The sequence below is a fragment of the Ranitomeya imitator genome, chromosome 8 (genome assembly GCF_032444005.1).
Source record: "Ranitomeya imitator isolate aRanImi1 chromosome 8, aRanImi1.pri, whole genome shotgun sequence".
Lineage (NCBI taxonomy): Eukaryota > Metazoa > Chordata > Amphibia > Anura > Dendrobatidae > Ranitomeya > Ranitomeya imitator.
The window spans coordinates 200,425,355-200,449,814 of record NC_091289.1 but is presented as its reverse complement, the minus strand read 5'-3'; the positions used below and the strand labels follow the sequence as shown (position 1 = coordinate 200,449,814).

The window sequence follows — 24,460 nt, the reverse complement described above, 5'->3', positions numbered from 1 at the left end:
CACTGTGGGGGCTCTTCTGTCTTTATTATGGGGGCACTGTGGGGGCTCTTCTGTCTTTATTATGGGGCACTGTGGGGGCTCTTGTCTTTGTTATGGGGGCACTGTGGGGGCTCTTCTGTCTTTGTTATGGGGGCACTGTGGGGGCTCTTGTCTTTGTTATGGGGGCACTGTGGGGGCTCTTCTGTCTTTATTGTGGGGCACTGTGGGGGCTCTTCTGTCTTTATTATGGGGCACTGTGGGGGCTCTTCTGTCTTTATTATGGGGCACTGTGGGGGCTCTTCTGTCTTTATTATGGGGGCACTGTGGGGGCTCTTCTGTCTTTATTATGGGGCACTGTGGGGGCTCTTCTGTCTTTATTATGGGGCACTGTGGGGGCTCTTCTGTCTTTATTATGGGGCACTGTGGGGCGTTCTTCTGTCTTTATTATGGGGCACTGTGGGGGCTCTCCTGTTTTTATTATGGGGCACTGTGGGGGGTTCTTCTGTCTTTATTATGGGGGCACTGTGGGGGCTCTTCTGTCTTTATTATGGGGCACTGTGGGGGCTCTTCTGTCTTTATTATGGGGCACTGTGGGGGCTCTTCTGTCTTTATTATGGGGGCACTGTGGGGGCTCTCCTGTTTTTATTATGGGGCACTGTGGGGGGTTCTTCTGTCTTTATTATGGGGGCACTGTGGGGGCTCTTCTGTCTTTATTATGGGGCACTGTGGGGGCTCTTCTGTCTTTATTATGGGGCACTGTGGGGGCTCTCCTGTTTTTATTATGGGGCACTGTGGGGGCTCTTCTGTCTTTATTATGGGGCACTGTGGGGGCTCTCCTGTTTTTATTATGGGGCACTGTGGGGGCTCTTCTGTCATTATTATGGGGCACTGTGGGGGCTCTCCTGTTTTTATTATGGGGGCACTGTGGGGGCTCTTCTGTCTTTATTATGGGGCACTGTGGGGGCTCTCCTGTTTTTATTATGGGGCACTGTGGGGGCTCTTCTGTCTTTATTATGGGGCACTGTGGGGGCTCTCCTGTTTTTATTATGGGGCACTGTGGGGGCTCTTCTGTCATTATTATGGGGCACTGTGGGGGCTCTCCTGTTTTTATTATGGGGGCACTGTGGGGGCTCTTCTGTCTTTATTATGGGGCACTGTGGGGGCTCTCCTGTTTTTATTATGGGGCACTGTGGGGGCTCTTCTGTCTTTATTATGGGGCACCGGTTATAAATGCACAATATCGGTTCCTCAGATGAGGCCGCTCCGCTCCGGCTCTGTCTGAGTGTCTGTCTGTGTCCTGTCCGTACCGTTCCCTAGGATGGATACCATGACTCTGCGCATGCGTTTCATCGGTTGTAGTTACGAGACGCCATGCGTCATGACGTATCAGGGGGCGTGTCTTGTTTAAAAAGTGGCGGCGGGTTTTCCGGGAGGTTACGGTGCTGCAGAGCGGCCATAGCCGTCACCGGACGAGGCAGGGGCAGGGGCAGGCGGCGGCGGACACGGTGCACGGTGTCACACGGAGCGCTCCTTGGTTCTTTCACTCTCTTCTTGCTCGCAGTTGGCGGTGTGCTGTCGGTGAGTCGTCATGGAGCTGTTGTCGAGAAGACTGGTGAACGGCCTGGTTATCAAGATTATGCGGAGCAATGGTGAGTTCTGACCGGCACCGTCTGCTCTCAGAACGGGGTGGGCGAAATTCAAACCGTGTCCCGCCCCTGTTCCCGGCGTCCATTGGCTCCCGGTGACGGACTGCAGCGCCTCTGACACCTGACTGGCTGTGCTGATACAATGGCTGCCGCCAGGTGGCGCCGTGTGCGGGAGCGGCCATAATAGGGGATACATTGTGTCCAGAGACCCCCAATAATGTGACCCCTGAGACCGGCACCTGCCCTAATAAGGGACATTGTGTCCAGAGACCCCCAATAATGTGACCCCTGATACCGACACCTGCCCTAATAAGGGACATTGTATCCAGAGACCCCCAATAATGTGACCCCTGAGACCGGCACCTGCCCTAATAAGTGACATTGTGTCCAGAGACCCCCAATAATGTGACCCCTGAGACCGGCACCTGCCCTAATAAGTGACATTGTGTCCAGAGACCCCCCAATATTGTGACCCCTGATACCAGCACCTGCCCTAATAAGTGACATTGTATCCAGAGACCCCCAATAATGTGACCCCTGAGACCGGCACCTGCCCTAATAAGTGACATTGTATCCAGAGACCCCAAATAATGTGACCCCTGATACCAGCACCTGCCCTAATAAGGGACATTGTATCCAGAGACCCCAAATAATGTGACCCCTGATACCAGCACCTGCCCTAATAAGTGACATTGTGTCCAGAGACCCCCAATAATGTGACCCCTGATACCAGCACCTGCCCTAATAAGGGACATTGTATCCAGAGACCCCAAATAATGTGACCCCTGATACCAGCACCTGCCCTAATAAGTGACATTGTGTCCAGAGACCCCCCAATAATGTGACCCCTGATACCAGCACCTGCCCTAATAAGTGACATTGCGTCCAGAGACCCCCAATAATGTGACCCCCGAGACCAGCACCTGCCCTGATAAGGGACATTGTATCCAGAGACCCCCAATAATGTGACCCCTGAGACCGGCACCTGCCCTAATAAGTGACATTGTATCCAGAGACCCCCAATAATGTGACCCCCGAGACCAGCACCTGCCCTGATAAGGGACATTGTGACCAGAGACCCCCAATAATACATAGTAACATAGTTAGTAAGGCCGAAAAAAGACATTTGTCCATCCAGTTCAGCCTATATTCCATCATAATAAATCCCCAGATCTACGTCCTTCTACAAAACCTAATAATTGTATGATACAATATTGTTCTGCTCCAGGAAGACATCCAGGCCTCTCTTGAACCCCTCGACTGAGTTCGCCATCACCACCTCCTCAGGCAAGCAATTCCAGATTCTCACTGCCCTAACAGTAAAGAATCCTCTTCTATGTTGGTGGAAAAACCTTCTCTCCTCCAGACGCAAAGAATGCCCCCTTGTGCCCGTCACCTTCCTTGGTATAAACAGATCCTCAGCGAGATATTTGTATTGTCCCCTTATATACTTATACATGGTTATTAGATCGCCCCTCAGTCGTCTTTTTTCTAGACTAAATAATCCTAATTTCGCTAATCTATCTGGGTATTGTAGTTCTCCCATCCCCTTTATTAATTTTGCTGCCCTCCTTTGTACTCTCTAGTTCCATTATATCCTTCCTGAGCACCGGTGCCCAAAACTGGACACAGTACTCCATGTGCGGTCTAACTAGGGATTTGTACAGAGGCAGTATAATGCTCTCATCATGTGTATCCAGACCTCTTTTAATGCACCCCATGATCCTGTTTGCCTTGGCAGCTGTTGCCTGGCACTGGCTGCTCCAGGTAAGTTTATCATTAACTAGGATCCCCAAGTCCTTCTCCCTGTCAGATTTACCCAGTGGCTTCCCGTTCAGTGTGTAATGGTGATATTGATTCCTTCTTCCCATGTGTATAACCTTACATTTATCATTGTTAAACCTCATCTGCCACCTTTCAGCCCAAGTTTCCAACTTATCCAGATCCATCTGTAGCAGAATACTATCTTCTCTTGTATTAACTGCTTTACATAGTTTTGTATCATCTGCAAATATCGATATTTTACTGTGTAAACCTTCTACCAGATCATTAATGAATATGTTGAAGAGAACAGGTCCCAATACCGACCCCTGCGGTACCCCACTGGTCACAGCGACCCAGTTTAGAGACTATACCATTTATAACCACCCTCTGCTTTCTATCACTAAGCCAGTTACTAACCCATTTACACACATTTTCCCCCAGACCAAGCATTCTCATTTTGTGTACCAACCTCTTGTCGCTATAGAGTCCCTAAAAATAAGAAATAATGGTTTATCTATTACATTACTTACCGTATTTTTCGGACTAAAAGACGCACTTTTTCCCCCCCAAAAAAGGGGGGAAAATGGGGGGTGCGTCTAATAGTCGCAATGCAGGCTTACCTAGGTGGCAGAGGTGCGGTTGCGGGGGTGTGGCGGCAGAGGAGGCGCAGTAAGCGGGGTCCCTATCCCCGGTATGGTGATGCAGCAGGCCCGGTATGCAGCAGAGCCGGGTGAATCCTCTTATCGGTGGTGGCGGCCATTTTCCGGAGGCCGCGCGTGCGCAGATGGAGCGCTCTGCTTCCCGGGGCTTCAGGAAAATGGCCGCCGCGATCTCCATCTGCGCACGCGCGGCCTCCCGCGGCCATTTTCCTGAAGCCCCGGGAGCAGAGCGCTTCATCTGCACACGCGCGGCCTCAGGAAGATGGCCGCGCCCACAGATAACAAGAGGATTCACCCGGCTCTGCTGCATACCGGGCCTGCTGCATCACCATACCGGGGAAAGGGACCCCGCTTCCTGCGCCTCCTCTGCTGCCACACCCCCGCCACCGCACCTCTGCCACCTAGGTAAGCCTGCATGGTACGCCAGGGACCCCTCTCACGCCATACCTCTCACTGCACCTCCTGATCCCAGCACCTCCTGATCCCAGCACCTTCTCATCCCAGCACCTCCTCATCCCAGCATCACCCCACCTTGCCTCCTGTGACCCTGCTCTGCCACCGCCATAAGATACTGTAAATTCGGACAATAAGACGGACCCCCATGTTATAAAAAAATCTTTTTTTCTGCAATTTTCACCCCAAATTTGGGGTGCGTCTTATGGTCCGGTGCGTCTTATAGTCCGAAAAATACGGTAGTTCTCTTAGTACTCGTGGGTGTATGCCATCCGGACCCGGAGATTTATCTATTTTAATCTTATTCAGCCGGTTTCGCACCTCTTCTTGGGTTAGATTGGTGACCCTTAATATAGGGTTTTCATTGTTTCTTGGGATTTCACCTAGCATTTCATTTTCCACCGTGAATACCGTGGAGAAGAAGGTGTTTAATATGTTAGCTTTTTCCTCGTCATCTACAACCATTCTTTCCTCACTATTTTTTAAGGGGCCTACATTTTCAGTTTTTATTCTTTTACTATTGATATAGTTGAAGAACAGTTTGGGATTAGTTTTACTCTCCTTAGCAATGTGCTTCTCTGTTTCCTTTTTGGCAGCTTTAATTAGTTTTTTAGATAAAGTATTTTTCTCCCTATAGTTTTTTAGAGCTTCAATGGTGCCATCCTGCTTTAGTAGTGCAAATGCTTTCTTTTTACTGTTAATTGCCTGTCTTACTTCTTTGATTAGCCACATTGGGTTTTTCCTATTTCTAGTCCTTTTATTCCCACAAGGTATAAACCGCTTACACTGCCTATTTAGGATGTTCTTAAACATTTCCCATTTATTATCTGTATTCTTATTTGAGGATATTGTCCCAGTCTACCAGATTAAGGGCATCTCTAAGCTGTTCAAACTTTGCCTTCCTAAAGTTCAGTGTTTTTGTGACTCCCTGACAAGTCCCCCTAGTGAAAGACAGGTGAAACTGTACAATATTGTGGTCGCTATTTCCTAGATGCCCGACCACCTGCAGATTTGTTATTCTGTCAGGTCTATTAGATAGTATTAGGTCTAAAAGTGCTGCTCCTCTGGTTGGATTCTGCACCAATTGTGAAAGATAATTTTTCTTGGTTATTAGCAGAAACCTGTTGCCTTTATGGGTTTCACAGGTTTCTGTTTCCCAGTTAATATCCGGGTAGTTAAAGTCCCCCATAACCAGGACCTCATTATGGGTTGCAGCTTCATCTATCTGCTTTAGAAGTAGACTTTCCATGGTTTCTGTTATATTTGGGGGTTTGTAACAGACCCCAATGAGAATTTTGTTACCATTTTTCCCTCCATGAATTTCGACCCATATGGACTCGACATCCTCATTCCCTTCGCTAATATCCTCCCTTAAAGTGGACTTTAGACAAGACTTTACATAGAGACAAACCCCTCCTCCTCTCCGATTTTTACGATCCTTTCTAAACAGACTGTAACCCTGTAAGTTAACTGCCCAGTCATAGCTTTCATCTAACCATGTCTCGGTTATTCCCACTATGTCAAAGTTACCTGTAGATATTTCTGCTTCTAGTTCTTCCATCTTGTTTGTCAGGCTTCTGGCGTTTGCGAGCATGCAGTTTAGAGGATTTTGTTTTGTTCCAATCTCCTCGCTGTGGATTGTTTTAGAAATGTTCTTACCTCCCTTCTGAGTATGTTTTCCTGGGTCTTCTTTGTTCAAGTCTAATGTTTTTCTTCCCGTCCCCTCTTCTTCTAGTTTAACGCCCTCCTGTGACCCCTGATACCAGCACCTGCCCTAATAAGGGACATTGTGACCAGAGACCCCCAATAATGTGACCCCTGATAGCAGCACCTGTCCTAATAAGTGACATTGTATCCTGAGACCCCCAATAATGTGACCCCTGAGACCGGCACCTGTCCTAATAAGTGACATTGTATCCAGAGACCCCCAATAATGTGACCCCTGAGACCAGCCCTAATAAGGGACATTGTGACCAGAGACCCCCAATAATGTGACCCCTGATACCGGCACCTGCCCTAATAAGGGACATTGTGACCAGAGACCCCCAATAATGTGATCCCTGATACCGGCACCTGCCCTAATAAGGGACACTGTGACCAGAGACCCCCAATAATGTGACCCCTGACACCGGCACCTGCCCTAATAAGTGACATTGTGACCAGAGACCCCAATAATGTGACCCCTGAGACCGGCACCTGCGCTAATAAGTGACATTGTAACCAGAGACTCCACCCCCTATAATGTGACCGCCCCTCCAATACGGTACTTGCCCTAATAAGTGATACACTGTAGCCAGAGACCCCTAATGTGACAACCCCTGATACCAGCACCTGCCATAAGTGACACATTGTAACCAGAGAAAAATAGTGGATTCTCCAGCAAAACGTCCTCCAGTAAGTAAAGCTTCAAGATTATTTTACAAAAACATTAAAAGCAGGAATAGTAGCAGACCAGACGACAGATGAAGCCAATGACTAGTTTCCGCCTCAATCATGGTCATCAATAATGTTTAGTGACCAAATAGCACATACAAGGGACCAATACAGCCTCACCATGGCTGGACCGCGTTACCACCACATAGTGACCGAATACTACAATACTGATCATTAATAAAAAAATACAATACTAAGTGCGATTATACACAGGAGCTCTGTATATAGTGTCCGTGCACAGGTAATACAGTGATCACCAGTGACATTATACACAGGAGCTCTGTATATAGTGTCAGTGTACAGGTAATACAGTGATCACCAGTGACATTATACACAGGAGCTCTGTATATAGTATACAGGTAATAGTGATCACCAGTAACATTATACAGATTAGCTCTGTATATAGTGTACAGGTAATAGTGATCACCAGTGACATTATACACTGGAGCTCTGTATGTAGTGTCAGTGTACAGATAATACAGGGATTACCAGTGACATTATACACAGCAGCTCTGTATATAGTATCAGTGTACAGATAATACAGGGATTACCAGTGACATTATACACTGGAGCTCTGTATATATTTTCAGTGTACAGATAATACAGGGATTACCAGTGACATTATACACAGCAGCTCTGTATATAGTGTACAGGTAATATAGTGATCACCAGTAACATACACAGGAGCTCTGTATATAGTGTCAGTGTACAGATAATACAGGGATCACCAGTGACATTATATAGTGTACAGGTAATACAGGGATCACCAACGACCTTATACACTCTGCATAATGTCTTATGTGAAGAGGCCTGCTTTTTTGTACAGACTGCACATCTCCGTGAAGTCTTGGACTTGCTTCCTGGTGCAGGTTCCTTGTCCCCCTACAAGTAAAGGGGAGAAGGAATAACCAGGCTCTAAAACCTGCACACAGGGAATGGATGCCCAGTGCCAGAGTACTTACTGGGATCTGCAGATGCAGAGCGAGAGGAACCTGACATCTCCATGCTACCACCATACAGGGTTGGTCCTACCTTAAGGTACCGTCACACATAACGATATCGTTAACGATATCGTTAATGAAATCATTATGCGTGACAGCGACCAACGATCAGGCCCCTGCTGGGAGATCGTTGGTCGCTGGGGAAAGTCCAGGACTTTATTTCGTCGCTGGATCTCCCGCTGACATCGCTGAATTGGCGTGTGTGACACCGATCCAGTGATGTCTTCACTGGTAACCAGGGTAAACATCGGGTTACTAAGCGCAGGTCCGCGCTTAGTAACCCGATGTTTACCCTGGTTACCATTGTAAATGTAAAAAAACAAACACTACATACTCACATTCCCGGTGTCTGGTCAGGTCCCTCGCCTTCAGCTTCCCGCACTGACTGTGAGCGACGGCCAGCCGTAAAGCAGAGCACAGCGGTGACGTCGCCGCTCTGCTTTACGGCCGGCGCTTAGTCAGTGCGGGAAGCTGATGGCGGGGGACCTGACCAGACACCGGGAATGTGAGTATGTAGTGTTTGTTTTTTTACATTTACAATGGTAACCAGGGTAAACATCGGGTTACTAAGTGCGGCCCTGTGCTTAGTAACCCGATGTTTACCCTGGTTACCCAGGGACCTCGGGATCGTTGGTTGCTGGAGAGCGGTCTGTGTGACAGCTCTCCAGCGACCAAACAGCGATGCTGCAGCGATCGGCATCGTTGTCGGTATCGCTGCAGCGTCGCTAAATGCGACGGTACCCTTAGATGTCTTCCTTGTCCAGGGCTCTTATATAGGCGACCAGACCTTGGCATCTGTCCTCTCATTAGAGGATCTCCTCCCCCTCGATGTCCAGGTGTGGGGGGCCGCCGACGCCTATCTACGCTGTAATCTCTGATGCGTTGTAGCGTGGAACGCAAGAATCCCTGCATCCGGTATAGTGAAGCCGGCGTGTGACGTCTCTTCCTGTCGCCGGCCTCAGACCTGGAAGTTCTCCTGCACGCGCCCAGTGCGACACTGGATACCGCAATGCCTGAGACGAAAGGAGGCTGGAGAGCTCTGAGAGGCCTCCAGCCGAAGAATCCCCCCAGACCTTGCCCAAAGTACAATTGTTTATTTTACTCTTATGTCGCCATTAATTCCACAGCTTCAGTCATCAGCACTGTCCCCATCGAGGCTCACAATCTACATTCCCTATCAGTATGCCCATGGCTAGCCCCTGAGCCACCGTCCAGGCAGGGCTACTTGGAATGTGTCTTCCTGGGCAGCAGACATCCCCGGAGACCCTCGTGGTCATCAGTCTGGGGGCCCTCTGCACGTCGGCCCTGACTGCAGTGTGGTCGAGGATTTCCTGCGATCTTTCTTGCCTCCACTTTGGTCACGTGTTGTCTCTTCTGTATTTCAGGGGCCGTTCACAGCGCAAACATCACATCTGTTGACCCGGACCGGCTGTCTGTGCACGTGGAATGGAAAGAAGGCAGCGCGAGTAAAGGGAAGGAGGTGCGTGTGCTGCTCAATGGCGGCCGGCGTAGTCACGGCCGGTGTAGTGCAGCAGGTTATACTGGACTCTCACAATTTCCCCGTATCCCCAGAGAGGGGTCTCGCTGCTGTAGTGTCTCATTGTGGTCATCAGCAGCTCCAGTCTTCACCAGTGTGAATGGCAATAAACTGTTTCTTTATATGACCTCTGTGACCCCAATCCTAAGACTAATGATGGGGGAAGGTTTACTGGACCCCATTCAACCCCCCCTTCCCCCCCGGGGCAGGATAAAAACAGTGAAAGGGTTCTAAAAAGCAGCGCCACAGTGTCAAAGTGCCCAGCGCCCTACAGTGTCAGCGCTGCACTGCTCCGGAGACCTCCTTTATTGTGTAGTGTACATGGACATGCAGCAGTCAGAGATTGAGCTGGCACCGCAGTGTAACTTCACTCCTGAGCTCGTGCCATACCCCCCCAGTGATGAAAATGGTCGACTGTCATTAAAGGGCACTCGCCTGTGTATCAGGAGCCGTGACGTCGGCCACCTGTGCAGGAAGCCTTTCAGGGGCAGAGTCCGTGCCCCGTGTGATGTCGGGGTGTCTGAGCGATGCTTCCTGAAATAACTGGAGGTAACAGGACACCTGCCGCGTCTCGGTTAGTTACAGATGTACTAAGATTAGCCGCCCGGATCGGAGTCCTGCGGGTGCAGAGCTGCAGACCCCGCTCTAGGGATGACTTGCCCCAACCTGTGACCCCAGGTTTATTTTCTATTTTGGAGGAACCGTCCCTGCTTTTTTTTTTTTTTTTTTTCCCTCTCTTCACCTTAGCTCCTTGGATGTTTAAAATCTTCCTGTTCTTGCAGATCTCATTTGTGGATGTGGGGAAAGTGAACCCGGAGTTACTGGAAGCGATGTACGAGCTGCCCAGTGTGAAGGAGAACATGGCCCCGCAGAGGAACGAGGCCTCCCAGGTAGAGATGCTGGTTTCAGGGAAGGTTGGTAACGTGCACGCTGTGGGGGCCACAGGGGCCAGAACTACTGTAATCTCATATTCTGTATGCAGCATCTCCTGGGGGCCGCGGGAGTACCCCCTGTCCTTTACCCTGCAGGTTCCTCCAGGTGTTGGATATAATGGAGACTCCTCATATTGGAGTATGAAATATGGGGTGATGGCAACAAGCACGGTCCGCCATTGTGAGGGTCTGTGGCTGCGCTGTAGTGGAGGCGTCCTGCTTATTCCTACATCGAGCAGAACCTAATGGAGCAGATGTATTAATACTGGGCACCATGTATGGGGGGCAGCGCACCGGTGTTCGCTCTTAGGGGGAAGGGGGCGTATGGCGCTCCAGTATTCGCCCTTGTAGTGGGGGGGGGGGGGGGCGCGGTGCGCCGGTTTTCCCCTTATTTTTTTTTTTTTTTAAATCGGATACATCTTTATTTGACCAAATTCAAGGTGCAAGGCAATAAAACAAAAATCACAATGAGAAGATTAGCAATGGTCATTAGTTTTAGAAATTCTCCCCCCCCCCCATTACATACAAGAGCAGCGAATAATGCAGGTTATAACCTAAGTTCAGGGTCATCTTCTCTCCACCCAAGGTGTCCAGTGTCTCAAATGTTCTTATGCCTTTTCTCTAACATAAATGTTTTTTTTTTTTTTTTTTTTTTTTTTATATTCACAATAGTCAGACTGTCTGAAAAATTCCCTCAACGTCAGCGGATCTTCATTTATCCAGTATCTGGCGATTAGTTTCTGTGCAATATATAATAATCTAGCTATTGCCACCTTATATTTATGTACCCGGACCTCCTCCACATATCCCAGTATACACACCACAGGATCCCTCAATTCTACAGCCATACGCTGCTCCTATGGCATTAAGCACCGCTGTCCAGTATGGGTTCAGACTCGGACACTGCCATAACGTATGGAGAATTCCAGCCCCCGGCCCCGAGGACACTCCGAAGTCTCTCAGACCCGCTCTATACAGCCATTCAGGAGTCCTATATACTCTATGGAGCACATATATCTGCGAGAGTCTGCCCGGCTCACTCAGCGATAATTGGGGTATATATTCCATAATCACTTCCCATTTATCTTCCTCCATCCTCCCCAACTCCTCCTCCCATTTCCCCTGTGCTCTAATAGGATAATTATTTATAAAAGTATGCATTAGATCCTTATAAATGCCCGACACTACCCCTTTTATTCCCCCCTCTGCGCAGACATAATCAATCAATATATCGTTGTGAATCTCCATATTCATCGTCTTGCTCTGCGTAACATAAAGCATGCCGAGACTGCCCAATTGAAATCTGCAGACCTCCGGGAGCCCATAATCCTCCTGCAACTTTCCAAAGGGCACCGGTCCCTGCACCTGAACCATGTACTGTATTCCCAGTCTCATACAACTTTTAAATTCTCCCATTTTTAACAAATTCCGGTAGTCTTTTTTTTTTGCCATATTGGGGAAAAATTTGTCAAGTGCTCCAAACCCCTAATCTTTTTAATTGCCTCCCAGACTCTATGTATCAGTGCTAAAGTAGGATACACCAAACCCATCTTCCTGCCTCCAATCCCTGAACCAAGGGATCCCTCCCCATCACCTGGACCAAGACCCTTTGTATTGAACCCGCCCCAGACACATCCCTCCACCCCCTCATCTGTTGGCTCTGAGGAGCTAGGTGTTCCCCCTTGGAGGGGGGCGGTGCGCCGGTGTTCCCCCTTGGAGGGGGGCGGTGCGCCGGTGTTCCCCCTTGGAGGGGGGCGGTGCGCCGGTGTTCCCCCTTGGAGGGGGGCGGTGCGCCGGTGTTCCCCCTTGGAGGGGGGCGGTGCGCCGGTGTTCCCCCTTGGAGGGGGCGGTGCGCCGGCGTTCCCGCCCTGCTTCTAAGTGTCACTTTCTTTTCTACAGAATTCTAAAAGAAAAACCATTTCCCGGATTCCTGCGCCCAAGGAAGGTGAGCTCTGTGCCCGCTGTCAGTCAGTTGACAGCTGTTGCTTTCATCATGGAGGGTTCCCCTTTATCCTGTGATATTTGGGGGGGAGGGGGAGGCATGGTCAGTATGGACTGCAGGCTGCTTATTGTGGACGGCTGACATCACTGATCCACTGTAACAGACCCTCAGAAGTCTTAGTGTTGAGGGTGCACAAGATTATTTTAACAGCTGCAGAATTTTGATCTGCTAACTGCAAACAGATCTTGAATTTGACAAGTTGCGGAGCGCAGTACTGATTATATCCTCCCTGCATCGGGCTGAGATTTGCCACCATTTTCACTGTGGATCCTGATTTAGTGCACGGAACCCGCTGGGCCCATTGGGTCACCTGTAACTATGGTGTCCTACCAGAGCGAGCCAGCAACAAATTCAGAAATGGCTCCTGACCGCTCTTTGCCTGGTGTTCACTGGAGCTGCAGTACCAGATATGGCCATGGGCGAGGGGGCGCCATTTCTGGGAAGATTCCAGGTAAGCCCCAGCCAGCCCCTGTAGCTTTACATGGAGATCAGGAAACAGGCAAATGGGAAAAGCCCCTTTATAGAAGACCCTGAGACTCTCCTGCTGTCCGGGGTGTTGGGACGTCTGTCTGACACTGCTCCTGTTTGGTCTGATGTCTCTGCACCCGGGGGAGGCAGCCGCTCTCGTCCTCGCACCAGGTGGTGTTGTGGGGGCTGCAGTGCTTCCGGTTCTCTCCGTCCCTCGTCTCGTGTGTCCAGGTTATAAATAGGTGTTTCTTGACTGCTTCCCCATTAAAGGCGCTGGCTGTGCTGGCCCCGCTGTTTGTCGTCACAGGTTGTCCCGAATCTATAGATTGTGGCAGAATGTGGTGACATTTCGGGGTGCTGCCCCCCATCCCCCGTTACCCTGAGCCATTAGAATCGTAACTGAGGAAATCCACTCGTTGTCTCTTCCTGATCAGGTGTTCGTACAGGTTTCAGAAAGCTGGGTGACCGGCAATATAGCCGCCATGGATGCTCCCTCAGGGGTCGTTGCCCCGATTTTAGACTCAAATCTGTCTAAACACAAGTTGGGACTGCTAAAAAGCTGGGTGCTGGGAACCAATATGGCTGCCAGTCAGTGGTCTGGGTGGGTGTGCAGCTAGTCTTCCATTATGGGGGCTAAGAACGTCCTTTCCTACAAAACTCGGTGACAAGTAATATGGCTGCCATCCGGCACCTTTAGAGGGGTCGTCACCCAGCTTTCCCACATTACTAGATGGGCTGGCACACAGGGTGATGGCAATGGTTCATCAACAGGGAAAGCTGGGTGAGGGGCAGTAATGGTGGCCCAGTGATCTAATTACGAGACAGGTGCGAGGAGCTCTGAGGCGGCGAGCACTGATTAGTGACCCAGCTTTCCCAGGCACAAATATGAAGCTTATACTTGGCAGAAGGTGGCACCTTATATAAATTCCCTTCCTGGGTTAGGGCCCCCATTGTTGTCCCATCTCCACCCCCGTATACAGTGACGAGTGGATATTTCATGCCTCTGATCTCCCCTCTGTTTATCCCTGAAGTGTCTGCACAGAACTCTGTGGCGAGTGGAGCACCGACAGGTAACGGGGTCACTGCGGCCGCTCCTCACCCCGCCGCCGCTCCTCACCCCGCCGCTTATCCAGAACCGCCCTGTACTGGGTATATAATGGCGACTCTCTGTTGTTGCCCTGAGCTGCGGCTGCAATGTCTGAGGCTTCCGGGCTTCGCTGCGTAGCATTGATCACATGTAAAGAGGACTTGACGAAGACCCCAGTGATCCTGAGAGGTGACCCGACCGCATGGCCGGGGGACCCTGACCGCTAGGACGTCTCTATTGGGGGGGTTCTGGATAATGCTCCGGCCGCTCCTTCCCCACCAGTCGCCCATCAATCTGTTGGGACTGAACATTTTTATTTTGTGGCTTTTTTTTTTTTTTTTTTTTTTTTTACTTCTGATTCTCGTTTTATCTGTAGCTTTAATATACCCAGAATCCTCTGCAAACCTTGTACTGACCCTGGGGTCGGAGCATCCCAGCATGCACAGTGCCTGGATTGAGACCCCTGTACTGCACTGTCCCCCATAAGGTGCCTTCAGGGCAGGATACCTGGGATGGGGCGCAGCACAATCTCTGGAAGGGGAAGAAAAGCCTGAGATGTGCACCATCCAGCTGCACTGCAACCCTTTCATGGGGTCACTCTAATCACATCCAGAGCTGCATTCACAATTCTGCTTTTACATTTATATTTTTTTCTGTCACCTCCTGTTTGACCCCAGAGAGTGATACACACAGCTCCTCTATGGAACACAGCTGATGTAACAAACTATCTAACAGCAGCTCTGGATGTGACTGGAGGATATGACATATGTCACTGGCAGGGTTCGGAGAGCAGCTCTGGAGGGTATGGCACCGGGCAGGGTTGAGGGCGCAGCTCTGGAGGGTATGGCATCGGGCAGGGTTGGGAGCTCAGCTCTGGAGGGTATGGCACTGGGCAGGGTTGGGAGCGCAGCTCTGGAGGGTATGGCATCGGGCAGGGTTCGGAGAGCAGCTCTGGAGGGTATGGCACCGGGCAGGGTTGAGAGCACAGCTCTGGAGGGTATGGCATCGGGCAGGGTTCGGAGAGCAGCTCTGGAGGGTATGGCACCGGGCAGGGTTGAGAGCGCAGCTCTGGAGGGTATGGCATCGGGCAGGGTTGGGAGCTCAGCTCTGGAGGGTATGGCACTGGGCAGGGTTGGGAGCGCAGCTCTGGAGGGTATGGCATCGGGCAGGGCTGTGAGCGGAGGCAGCGTCACTCTGGTTCAGTACAAGGACTTGTTGGATTCACGTTGGTCCCTGCTCCTGTAATCACAGAATCACTAATGGCGTCCGTCTCCTCGCTGTTTGGGACTTACACTTTTCTACACCTCTTAATCTCGGTCTACTCCCATGTGCTGCCATGTCTCTAATCCGGTGTCCCATCCCCCACCACGGTTCTCGCGTTTCTTGCTGGTGTCGGAGCACTTGTCTACATGTAATGTGTTAATTGTCCACGGTGGTGTTTCAGCTCTGCGAGGACGCTCCAGTAGGATGACCGCCATTCCGGAGACTCTCCTGGCGGACCAGGAGATGGAGGTGGAGGCGACGCCGCAGCCCGCCAAGCAGCCCAACCTCAATGCTGGTGAGTCGCGTTCGGTCTCCAGCGTCATTGCGGTAAAGCTGTTGGGTATTTTCAGCAATCGCGCTGTGCGTGATGTCTGGATCCTCACCCCCAGGTGTAAGAACACGATCCACCAAGCTGAGCAGCATCGGCGAGCAACGGCTTCTACCGCGAGTGACTGAGGCCGAGTCCACCTGCTCTAATGCGAAGAACAATCAAGGTGACAATCGGGAGCCGTGAGATGGAGGCGCCTGCCGGGAAATCAACAAATTTATGTAATTTTTTTCCAGGTAGAAGAAAATCCAATATAGTGAAAGAAATGGAAAAAATGAAAAGTAAACGAGAGGAGCAGCGAGCGCAGAACACCGAGCTGCGGAGCAGGCGTGCACAGGTGCGGTGGCTGCAGCACGGCGGGGGACGACTATTAACATTAGATTATCTCCCCTCCCCCACACCTGACACTTCCAGCGACACTGATCTCGGGGTAGTTTCATATAAGACAGAAAAATTCTCTGTTCCTACTGATGAGATGGTAGATTTGCGGTGTGTGAACGGTCACCAGCGGGAGGGGTGTATACATGACCGTACAGCGGGCATCCACCATCATGACCGTACAGCGGACGTCCACCATCATGACCGTACAGCGGGTGACCACCAGGCCTGGACGTCAACGATGCACTCATCTCATGTCACTGCTTTCTTGTGCACAGGATTATGACACCAGTGTCCCAAACTGGGAATTCGGGAAAATGATCAAAGAGTTCAGAGCAACTCTAGATTGTCAGAGACTCAGCATGGACGACCTGGTAAGAGCAAACGGCGGCGCTGCCCCCGGAACACAACTGTACATCACATGCCTGCACTGCTCAGACCCCTCTATACCTGTATGATACCAGCCCCTCTTATAACACTCCAGTCCTGATATAACCTGGGGGGCTGCAGGCTTGTTGCGGACGTTCCTTGCTTCCATCCTCTGGCCTCTTCTGCGCTGTGTGAATACCGCCCGTCTCTCTGCATCTTGTGATCTGATCGTTTCTTTCAGGCAGATGAACGTCGTATCTGTGTTTGCGTAAGGAAGCGGCCACTAAACAAACAAGGTCGGTGCCTTTTCCTTGCCGTGGACATGGTGGTCTTGGTTAGATCACTGCTGATGACCTTCCCTTTGTTTTCCCCAGAACTGGGTAGGAAGGAGATCGATATCATTACTGTCCCCAGTAAAAGTGTCGTCCTGGTGCACGAGCCAAAGCTGAAGGTGGATCTGACCAAGTACCTGGAGAACCAGGCCTTCCGCTTCGACTACACATTCGACGAGAGCTCTTCTAATGACATGGTGTATAGGTAAGATGGCGCAGGCGGCCGGCCCGCTACCTGTGACCTGGAAGTCACACGTCTGTCGCCTCCAGGTTCACAGCTCGACCTCTGGTCCAGTCCATCTTCGAAGGAGGGAAAGCCACTTGTTTTGCTTACGGCCAAACTGGGAGCGGTAAAACGCATGTGAGTATGGACTCCACCTTGTAAGCGGAGGCCTGCCATGTGCATGTCGGGTGGGAGGTGGATGGTGAGGGGCACGCACGAGGTCTTCTTGGCAGGAGCATGGACCCTCAGGCGTCGGTGGTCCTGCAGCTCCACGCCACCAGATCTGTCCCAGGAAGAGAAGAAAGGTCCTTTTCATGTTGACTTGTTCCCTTCTCTGTAGACAATGGGAGGCGACTTCATGGGGAAGAGTCAGAATGTCACCAAAGGCGTCTATGCGTTCGCATGTAAGTGCACAAACTTAATGATTCGCGTTCCTGAGTTTTGCACTCTGAGGGGTAGTGCATGCTGGGTATTGTAGTCCTGTCAGTTGTGAACTGAGCCTCATTCTGTGCTTCTCTGCAGCACGAGATGTCTTCCTCCTGCTCTCTCAGCCCCGGTACAGGGATCTGGATCTGGGGGTGTTTGTGACCTTCTTTGAGATCTACAATGGAAAGGTGGGTTGTTAGAGGGGTCTTGCCGTTTCCCGTCAGTCTGCTGTTCCTTTGGATCTTTACTTCAGGTGACCGGAAGCTTTTGTACTTCAGGTGTTCGATCTTCTTAATAAAAAAGCGAAGCTCCGGGTCCTGGAGGATGCAAAGCAGGAGGTGCAGGTGGTGGGACTGGTGGAGAAGGAGGTCGCCTGTGCAGAGGACGTCTTCAAAATGCTAGAAATTGGCAGTGCCTGCAGGTGAGCGCCATGTGAGACAGAATGCCTTAACATTGCAGAGAATTGCATAAGTGATTTTTTTTTTTTTTTCTTCCTTCCTCCAATGTTGCACCACCTCACACAAGGTTCAGGCTGATAGCGGCCTGTGGTGTCAGTCCGCAGATTGTAGACTTGTCCCAATATTACAGAACTGCTCCTGGTGCAATCCCTGAACGTTGGATGCTCCTGCTCAGTGATGGATTCTGACATTTCCTTTTTCACAGAACTTCCGGTCAGACATTTGCAAACAGCAGCTCCTCGCGCTCCCATGCCTGCTTACAGATCATCCTGCGGAGAAGGGGACGGCTCCACGGCAAGTTCTCTCTGGTGGATCTGGCTGGGAACGAGCGAGGAGCCGATACATCCAGCGCCGACCGCACCACCCGCATGGAAGGAGCGGAGATCAACCGTAGCTTACTGGCACTGAAGGTAATGAAACAACGGAGACTATATATTTAGGGGGCCGTGTATGGTGGATTTAAAGGGCCGGTCAGCCTCGTTTAGGCTACGTTCACATTTGCGTTCTGTCGGGCGCAGCCTCGGCGACGCATGCGCCCCTATATTTAACATGGGGGCGCATGGACATGCGTTTGCATGCGTTTTGCGATGCATGCGTTTTTTTGCCGCAAGCGTTAGGCCGCAGAGGACGCAGCAAGATGCTTTTTTTTTTTTCGTCCAAAATCCGGCAAAAAAAGACTCATGCGTCGCAAAAATATGCGTTTTGCATGCGCTCTTGTTTGCAATGTGCGTTGCCGACGCAGCCCCGCACAACGCAAATGTGAACGTAGCCTTATCTGCTGCTCTGCGGTTTTGTGCTCGGGTCACTGTTTTCTGTGACTTACCGCTGCCATTTCTTGCAGGAATGTATCCGAGCTCTGGGACAGAATAAAGCGCACACCCCATTCCGAGAGAGTAAACTCACCCAGATCCTGCGCGATTCCTTTATTGGAGAGAACTCTCGGACCTGCATGGTAAGAGACGCCCGTCTGATACTGCGGCCATCACTGATCTGATGAGGCCTCATGTGGGCATTAAAGGGACTTTCTGCAGCTTGGGCTGCATTGCACATGCCTGCATCAGCCCACGGTCTCACTGTTTTCAGGAGCTCTGCTTGCTGTCAGTGAGGTTTTCCTCAGCTGCCATAACTTTTCTTCTCATGTTAGTAAAGCAGTATACATGCACCTCTCCTTTTTATTTTCAGATAGCGATGCTTTCTCCTGGGTTTAACTCTTGCGAGTACACACTGAACACACTGCGATACGCTGACAGGTAAGCGCTCTGCGTGTAGATCAGATGATGGCTTTCATATCCTTGTGTGAGCAGATGGCAGAGGGACTGCAGGATATTGCTTGTGCTTTATCCATAGGTTTTGCAGCTTTGTTCCTTGCACTGAGCTAATTTTGCTTCTCAGATATATGCAGCAATCATTGGGAGCAGTATAGTCCTCCTGCAGGGAGCGCCCCCAACTGGCAGCTGATGTCTGCCCCTCTGTTGGACACCTCCCCACAGCATCAGTGCACAAAGGTATTAATCACAGAGTACTTTCCTACCCAGAGTGAAGGAGCTGAGTCCACACAGCGCAGACGATGCCAATAATCCACAGATGGAAACTGAGAACGGAGTCGACTCTCAATCCAGACTGGAGGAATCCGAGTGCTCGGACAACGTGAGTGACGCTGAGCGTCATAATGAGAATCTCCGGAAGTGTTCGGCCGACTTCAGATGTTGGTGACGTCTCAGATACAGTGTATGAGACTGATGCAGCAAGGAGTGTAAACCTGACACTTGTGGGGTTTTTGGAATTGGTACAAATGTCTTGTATGTTGTGACCCAGCTCTACGAGGGTTCTGCATCTGCTTGGTGTGGATGGATCGTTGCACAAGCAGGCAAATCTCTTCTAGATTCGGTTTTTGGTGATTTACGTTCTCTTTTTTAGCTGTCGCTGAACGATGAGGAACTTTCATCCCACATGAACAGTTTCCAGGCAGCGATGAGCCGTATCGGGGAGCTGGAGGAGAAGACGGTGGAGGAGCTGAGGGACATGATGCAGGTATGTTCCCCCCCCCTTACTGGGATACACTGACCCGTAAACTAAAGGGATGGCTGAGGGAACAACTTCTGGCACCTGATCTTAGAACTCGTGGTCCCCAATGCTGCATCCCATTTTATAATGTATTCTGCTGCATTCAGGTGTAGATCCCTGCACAGCTGTGCTCCTTGGGTTCCCTTGGCTATGCACCTTCATTGCTCAGACCCCAAGCTTTTCCCAGAGATCTGTAATCAATGGAGAAGTCTCCCTGCAAGTTTTCAGCTTCCCTGTAGCGCCCCCACAGGGTAAACTAGGCAATACATTGAGGCTTTTCATATGTATACGCTGTAATGCAGGCCGAGCCCTCCGGAGTAAGGGCCGCTCTGTGCGCCCCCTCTACACTCGGCCAGGAGATGACGTTTCTGCTCTTGCATATGTATAAAGCGGTCTCCCCTCGGCAGCACATGCAGCGTGGCACGGTGGTCTGTCTGTCTCCATGCTAATGTTCAGCTGCGTCTCATTGCAGAAAGGACCAGAATGGTCTAAACTGTTGGAGATGACGGAGCAGCCGGATTACGACATGGAGGCGTTTGTGTCACAATTAGAATATCTCCTCCAAGAAGGCACCAAGGTGTTCATGGCACTCAGTGGTAAGTCTCACAGGGTCCGAGAGACATCTGTACAACCTGCAGTGTTGGTTCATGTATGGGGGGGGTCTTATTAAGGGTCTATTAGACCTTGGCTTAAATATAGTCCTGAAAATCTGAAGTCACTGTGGACGCTGCTTGTTTGCTCTATTCTCCAGTCCCCCAATTTCAGCCTGCAGTTTAAAAGAATGGAGGTTTGTCGCTAGTGACCATGGCTACTCAATGTAGCTGAAAACGTCAACTTACAATGTTACAAATTGTCAGCAAAATGTAACGGGATCAGTGAATGAATAAGAAATAAACACAATGATTGTGTATACGTGACCTTGGCCGCAGCCATTGGAGCCAGAATGAAAATCTCCCATTCTTTGCACTGCAGGCTGCCTTTATAGAACTGGAAGTCGGAGCAGCCGATCTTAGGCTATGTTCACACGCTGCGGATTTTGCTGCGGATCTTCAGCGGTTTCCCATGCGTTTACAGTACAATGTAAACCTATGGGAAACGCAATCCGCAGTGCACATGCTGCAGTAAAAAACACGCAGAAACGCCGCAGTTTACAATCTGCAGCATGTCAATTCTTTGTGCGGAATCCGAAGCGGTTTTACACCTGCTCCATAATAGAAAACCGCAGGTGTATGTGGAAAACCAGTGGAATCCGCACAAAAACCACGGTAAATCTGTGGAAAAATCCGCAGAGGATCATTCTACGTGTGCACATACCCTTATACTGCAAGTGCGTAAATCACCAGCTTAAAGGGAGGCGGTCACGTTACCTGGTGTCTGATCCGCAGGAGCTGAGCACATCCACATTTTGTAGGAACACATGGGGTAAAATGTTCATGTTTCAGTGGTTGACAGTCTTGGCTGCGACACTGCATGTAGAGATGGCTGTCAGTCACGAATAGGACCGCCCACTGGACTCCTATGTGTGCAATGAAGGATTTAAATGAATAAAATAAGTTACTAATAAGTACTAGTAAAAAACTGCAACTTTGCAGTCTACCCTTTCTTAAAAACTTTGAAGATTGTTTAATAGGGTTTTTTAATTCTATAATTTACAGTGTTACCTAGGTTACTGGCCACCTCTGCAGTCTTCCCAGTGCCAAGGAGTGCAGCATTTACAAGCTATATAGAAAAGAGTGCTGCCCTGGCCGGATCTTTGATGCTGCAAAGTCAAAGCTGCCCCTCCTTATAGCATCAGAGCCCACTGCCTCGGAGACCAAAAATACCCCCCTGTATAAGGGAATTGGAGAATGAACTCTAAACACTTTTCATTAACCTTTTGTTGTCCTGAGTGTCATGACTCGCTATTCTCCATTCACATTTAAAGCTGCAGTCCAGATTTTGCAGTTTCTGGATAGACCTCAGTGCATTGTGGGAGCTTTGAGGGTCATGACAATCCTTGAGCTGAGCGGTCAGTCCCACCACTTGCCAGAACTGTGACCGGAATTGTCAATTTCCATAATAAAACTGCTGTGAATGTGGACTATGTAGCTTTTAAAATGAGAATATGAAAGTACCGGAGCTGTAAAGCAAAAGTTTTAATAGTTAGGATCTAAAACCTGAGCTGTTGCTTGACTACAATTGCCGACCTGTCCGGAGAAGTTCACTGCCGCCCCGTACACTGATAATTTGCACTTTGTCATCTTCCACAGAGAATGTGGCGTCGCTGCGTTTAGCAATGCAGATGGAGGAACTGGCCAGCAAGCAGATCTGCAGGAAGAGGAAATCGACGAAATAAAAGTGCTGCCCTCGGACCCCTGTAATATCGTCCTGATTATTAATGGCATGTGGCCTACTTTAATGTTTCTAATGAGTGCATAGACCCCACTGACTGCAGATCCCCCTACAATGCTCTGACCGCTGGGTGGGATGACGCCGGGTAAGCTGCTTCCAGATGTGGAGCTTTTTTTTTTTTGTAGCATTGTAGTGCTCCCTGTGTTCAGGATCTGCAGTCATATGGCCACTATCAGGGGCAGGTCAGGCCCCAGGGTTCCTTGGTGTTTGGACTATAATGTACAGTTTTTAAGTTGTCTATCTGACTAGTGACACCAGAATATTTTAATAATATTGAACAATAAAAATTTGAATATTACTGATGTCATGTCTTATGGAAAAATGTGACCGTCCCTTTATCTGTCTGTCCACTGCCTCATAAGGAGATGGAGAAGGGATGGAGGATCTGAGTGTGGAGACCCCAGCTCCAGCGGGACAGTCCGCTAAGTCAGCAACTCACTGCACCTCTCAACCATTACCAAACAATGACCTCCTTTCTTGCAGGGGCTGTGGACTGAAGCAACAGAGTGCACCGGCTTCAATCGCTTCCCTGGACATTGAATGTCTGACCACGATGCTCCATTTAAAGGGAACCTAAGCCCACCGTCATCAGGGGCTTATCTACCGCATTCTGTAATGCTGTAACCTGAAATATGAGAAAGAGATTAGATTATACTCACCCAGGGGCGGTCCCGCTGCGGTCCGATCCAATGGGCGTTGTGGTCCAGTGCCTCCCATCTTCATAGGATGACGACCTCCTCTTGTCTTCACGCTCCGGCGCAGGCGTACTTTATCCTCCCTGTTGAGGGCAGAGCAAAGTACTGCAGTGCGCAGGGAAAGGTCAGATGTCTGGCGCCTGCGCACTGCAGTACTTTGCTCTGCCCTCAACAGGACAGATCAGTACGCCTGCGCCAGAGCCGCAGCGTGAAGACAAGAGGGCGTCATGCTATGAATATGGGAGGCCCCGGACCGTGAGGCCCATCGGATCGGACTGCAGCAGGACCGCCCACCCAGGTGAGTATAATCTAACCTCTTTTTCTCATCTTTCAGGTAACATCGGGGGCTTATCTACAGTATTACAGAATGCTGTAGATAAGCCCCTGATGCCGGTGGGCTTACCTCACCTTTGATTTTGGGGGTGACAGGTTCCCTTTAATGTCACTCCATTCATTTTCCAGCTGACATAAGGAAATGGTCTGAGAAGCCACCACTCAGGTGCCCAGACTGGAAAATTGCCATAAAACAGGGTGGGTGCACAACTCTTTTTTGGGGCAAAGACCAATATTGGTTCAGAAACCCAATCTGGGGCCACCCTAAAAATTTAAAGGGATATTACCTTCTGTGGCACATGACCTTCTGTGGCACATGACCTTCTGTGGCACATGACCTTCTGTGGCACATGACCTTCTGTGGCACATGACCTTCTGTGGCACATGACCTTCTGTGGCACATGACCTTCTGACAATAAATGTCAACAATATAGTTGGGGGGGCCGCAGGTCCTGCATTGTTCCTCAGTGCCCCGCTACACCGGATTAGTCCTGTGAAGGATGAGAAATAAGTTTAGTCTGATTATGAAGTACAATAAAACGCCCCATTGTATTAGCTGGAAAAATCCATGGAACCACTTCTCTGCCTAAAGACAAGTCTCCTTGGCGTGACCCCTTTATTGGCTAGCCAGGAAAGTTATATCTGCAGCTTTCAGAGCACAGCGGCCCCTTCTATAAGTTGTGATGGGGGAGGTGAGAGCTGTGGACTCTGCTGCGCCTCTATATTGGGGCTCACACACAAAGCATTAGTGGTCGGCCCCAAACCCACCGGTGACTTGTGACTAACTGATCCCATCTGGTCAGAGCAGGAACCTGTGAACTTGTGCACCCTGGCTTAGAGGGGCTGTCCATAGAAGAGCAGCGTGGCCCTCTTACCCCAGTATAACAGCGCAGTGTTAATTCCCGTAACTGCTGAACGTAGCACTCACCAGCCCCATAGGAAATGTCTGACTCCATCATCCAGGAGCGCGGCTGCTCTGAGCGGAGGATCCGAGGGCCCCATGGCTGAGGCCCCGATTCTCCCCATTGGGCTGGCTGCTCCGGTTCTGACAATGTACAGCACACATGGAGACCCTACCTCTATCCTACCACATTCATCGTGTCTGCTCACAGCTGAGTGGTCGTTACAATGTATCTGTGCAGTAAGGGTAAGTTCACACTGGGCGTTTTTGCTGCTCTTTTTTTTTTTCTGCAGCAAAACCTGATCATCTTGGCAGGAAAGAAAGAGAATCTGTGGCAA

At 50.2% G+C, this 24,460-nt stretch overlaps 1 protein-coding gene across 2 annotated transcripts; it reads left to right on the top strand.

The window, feature by feature from the left end:
- The first annotated feature begins 1,364 nt into the window (after positions 1 to 1,364).
- Positions 1,365 to 22,491, top strand: KIF2C (kinesin family member 2C). Of its 2 annotated transcripts, XM_069735836.1 has the most exons (22): positions 1,386 to 1,628; positions 9,321 to 9,415; positions 10,255 to 10,362; positions 12,304 to 12,349; positions 13,906 to 13,944; positions 15,406 to 15,519; positions 15,614 to 15,718; positions 15,789 to 15,889; positions 16,209 to 16,304; positions 16,541 to 16,595; positions 16,674 to 16,836; positions 16,902 to 16,992; positions 17,195 to 17,258; positions 17,377 to 17,468; positions 17,559 to 17,701; positions 17,944 to 18,148; positions 18,580 to 18,690; positions 18,921 to 18,988; positions 19,274 to 19,385; positions 19,656 to 19,769; positions 20,275 to 20,398; positions 22,052 to 22,491. In XM_069735836.1, exons 1-22 carry the CDS (start codon positions 1,568 to 1,570, stop codon positions 22,135 to 22,137), a joined length of 2,193 nt encoding a protein of 730 aa, XP_069591937.1. In that variant the 5' UTR covers positions 1,386 to 1,567; the 3' UTR covers positions 22,138 to 22,491. The 2 variants fall into 2 exon arrangements, with proteins under 2 accessions (XP_069591938.1, XP_069591937.1); XM_069735837.1 differs by lacking the exon at positions 13,906 to 13,944 and having other exon boundaries at positions 1,365 to 1,628.
- Positions 22,492 to 24,460: the final 1,969 nt, after the last annotated feature.

Bases quoted from the DNA above. Each gene is read 5' to 3' on its own strand.
- KIF2C (XM_069735836.1), top strand. From the start codon at position 1,568: ATGGAGCTGTTGTCGAGAAGACTGGTGAACGGCCTGGTTATCAAGATT. The intron at 15,520-15,613 runs GTGAGTCGCGTT...CCTCACCCCCAG, and splicing joins GCAGCCCAACCTCAATGCTG to GTGTAAGAACACGATCCACC. The intron at 17,469-17,558 runs GTGGGTTGTTAG...TTTGTACTTCAG, and splicing joins TTGAGATCTACAATGGAAAG to GTGTTCGATCTTCTTAATAA.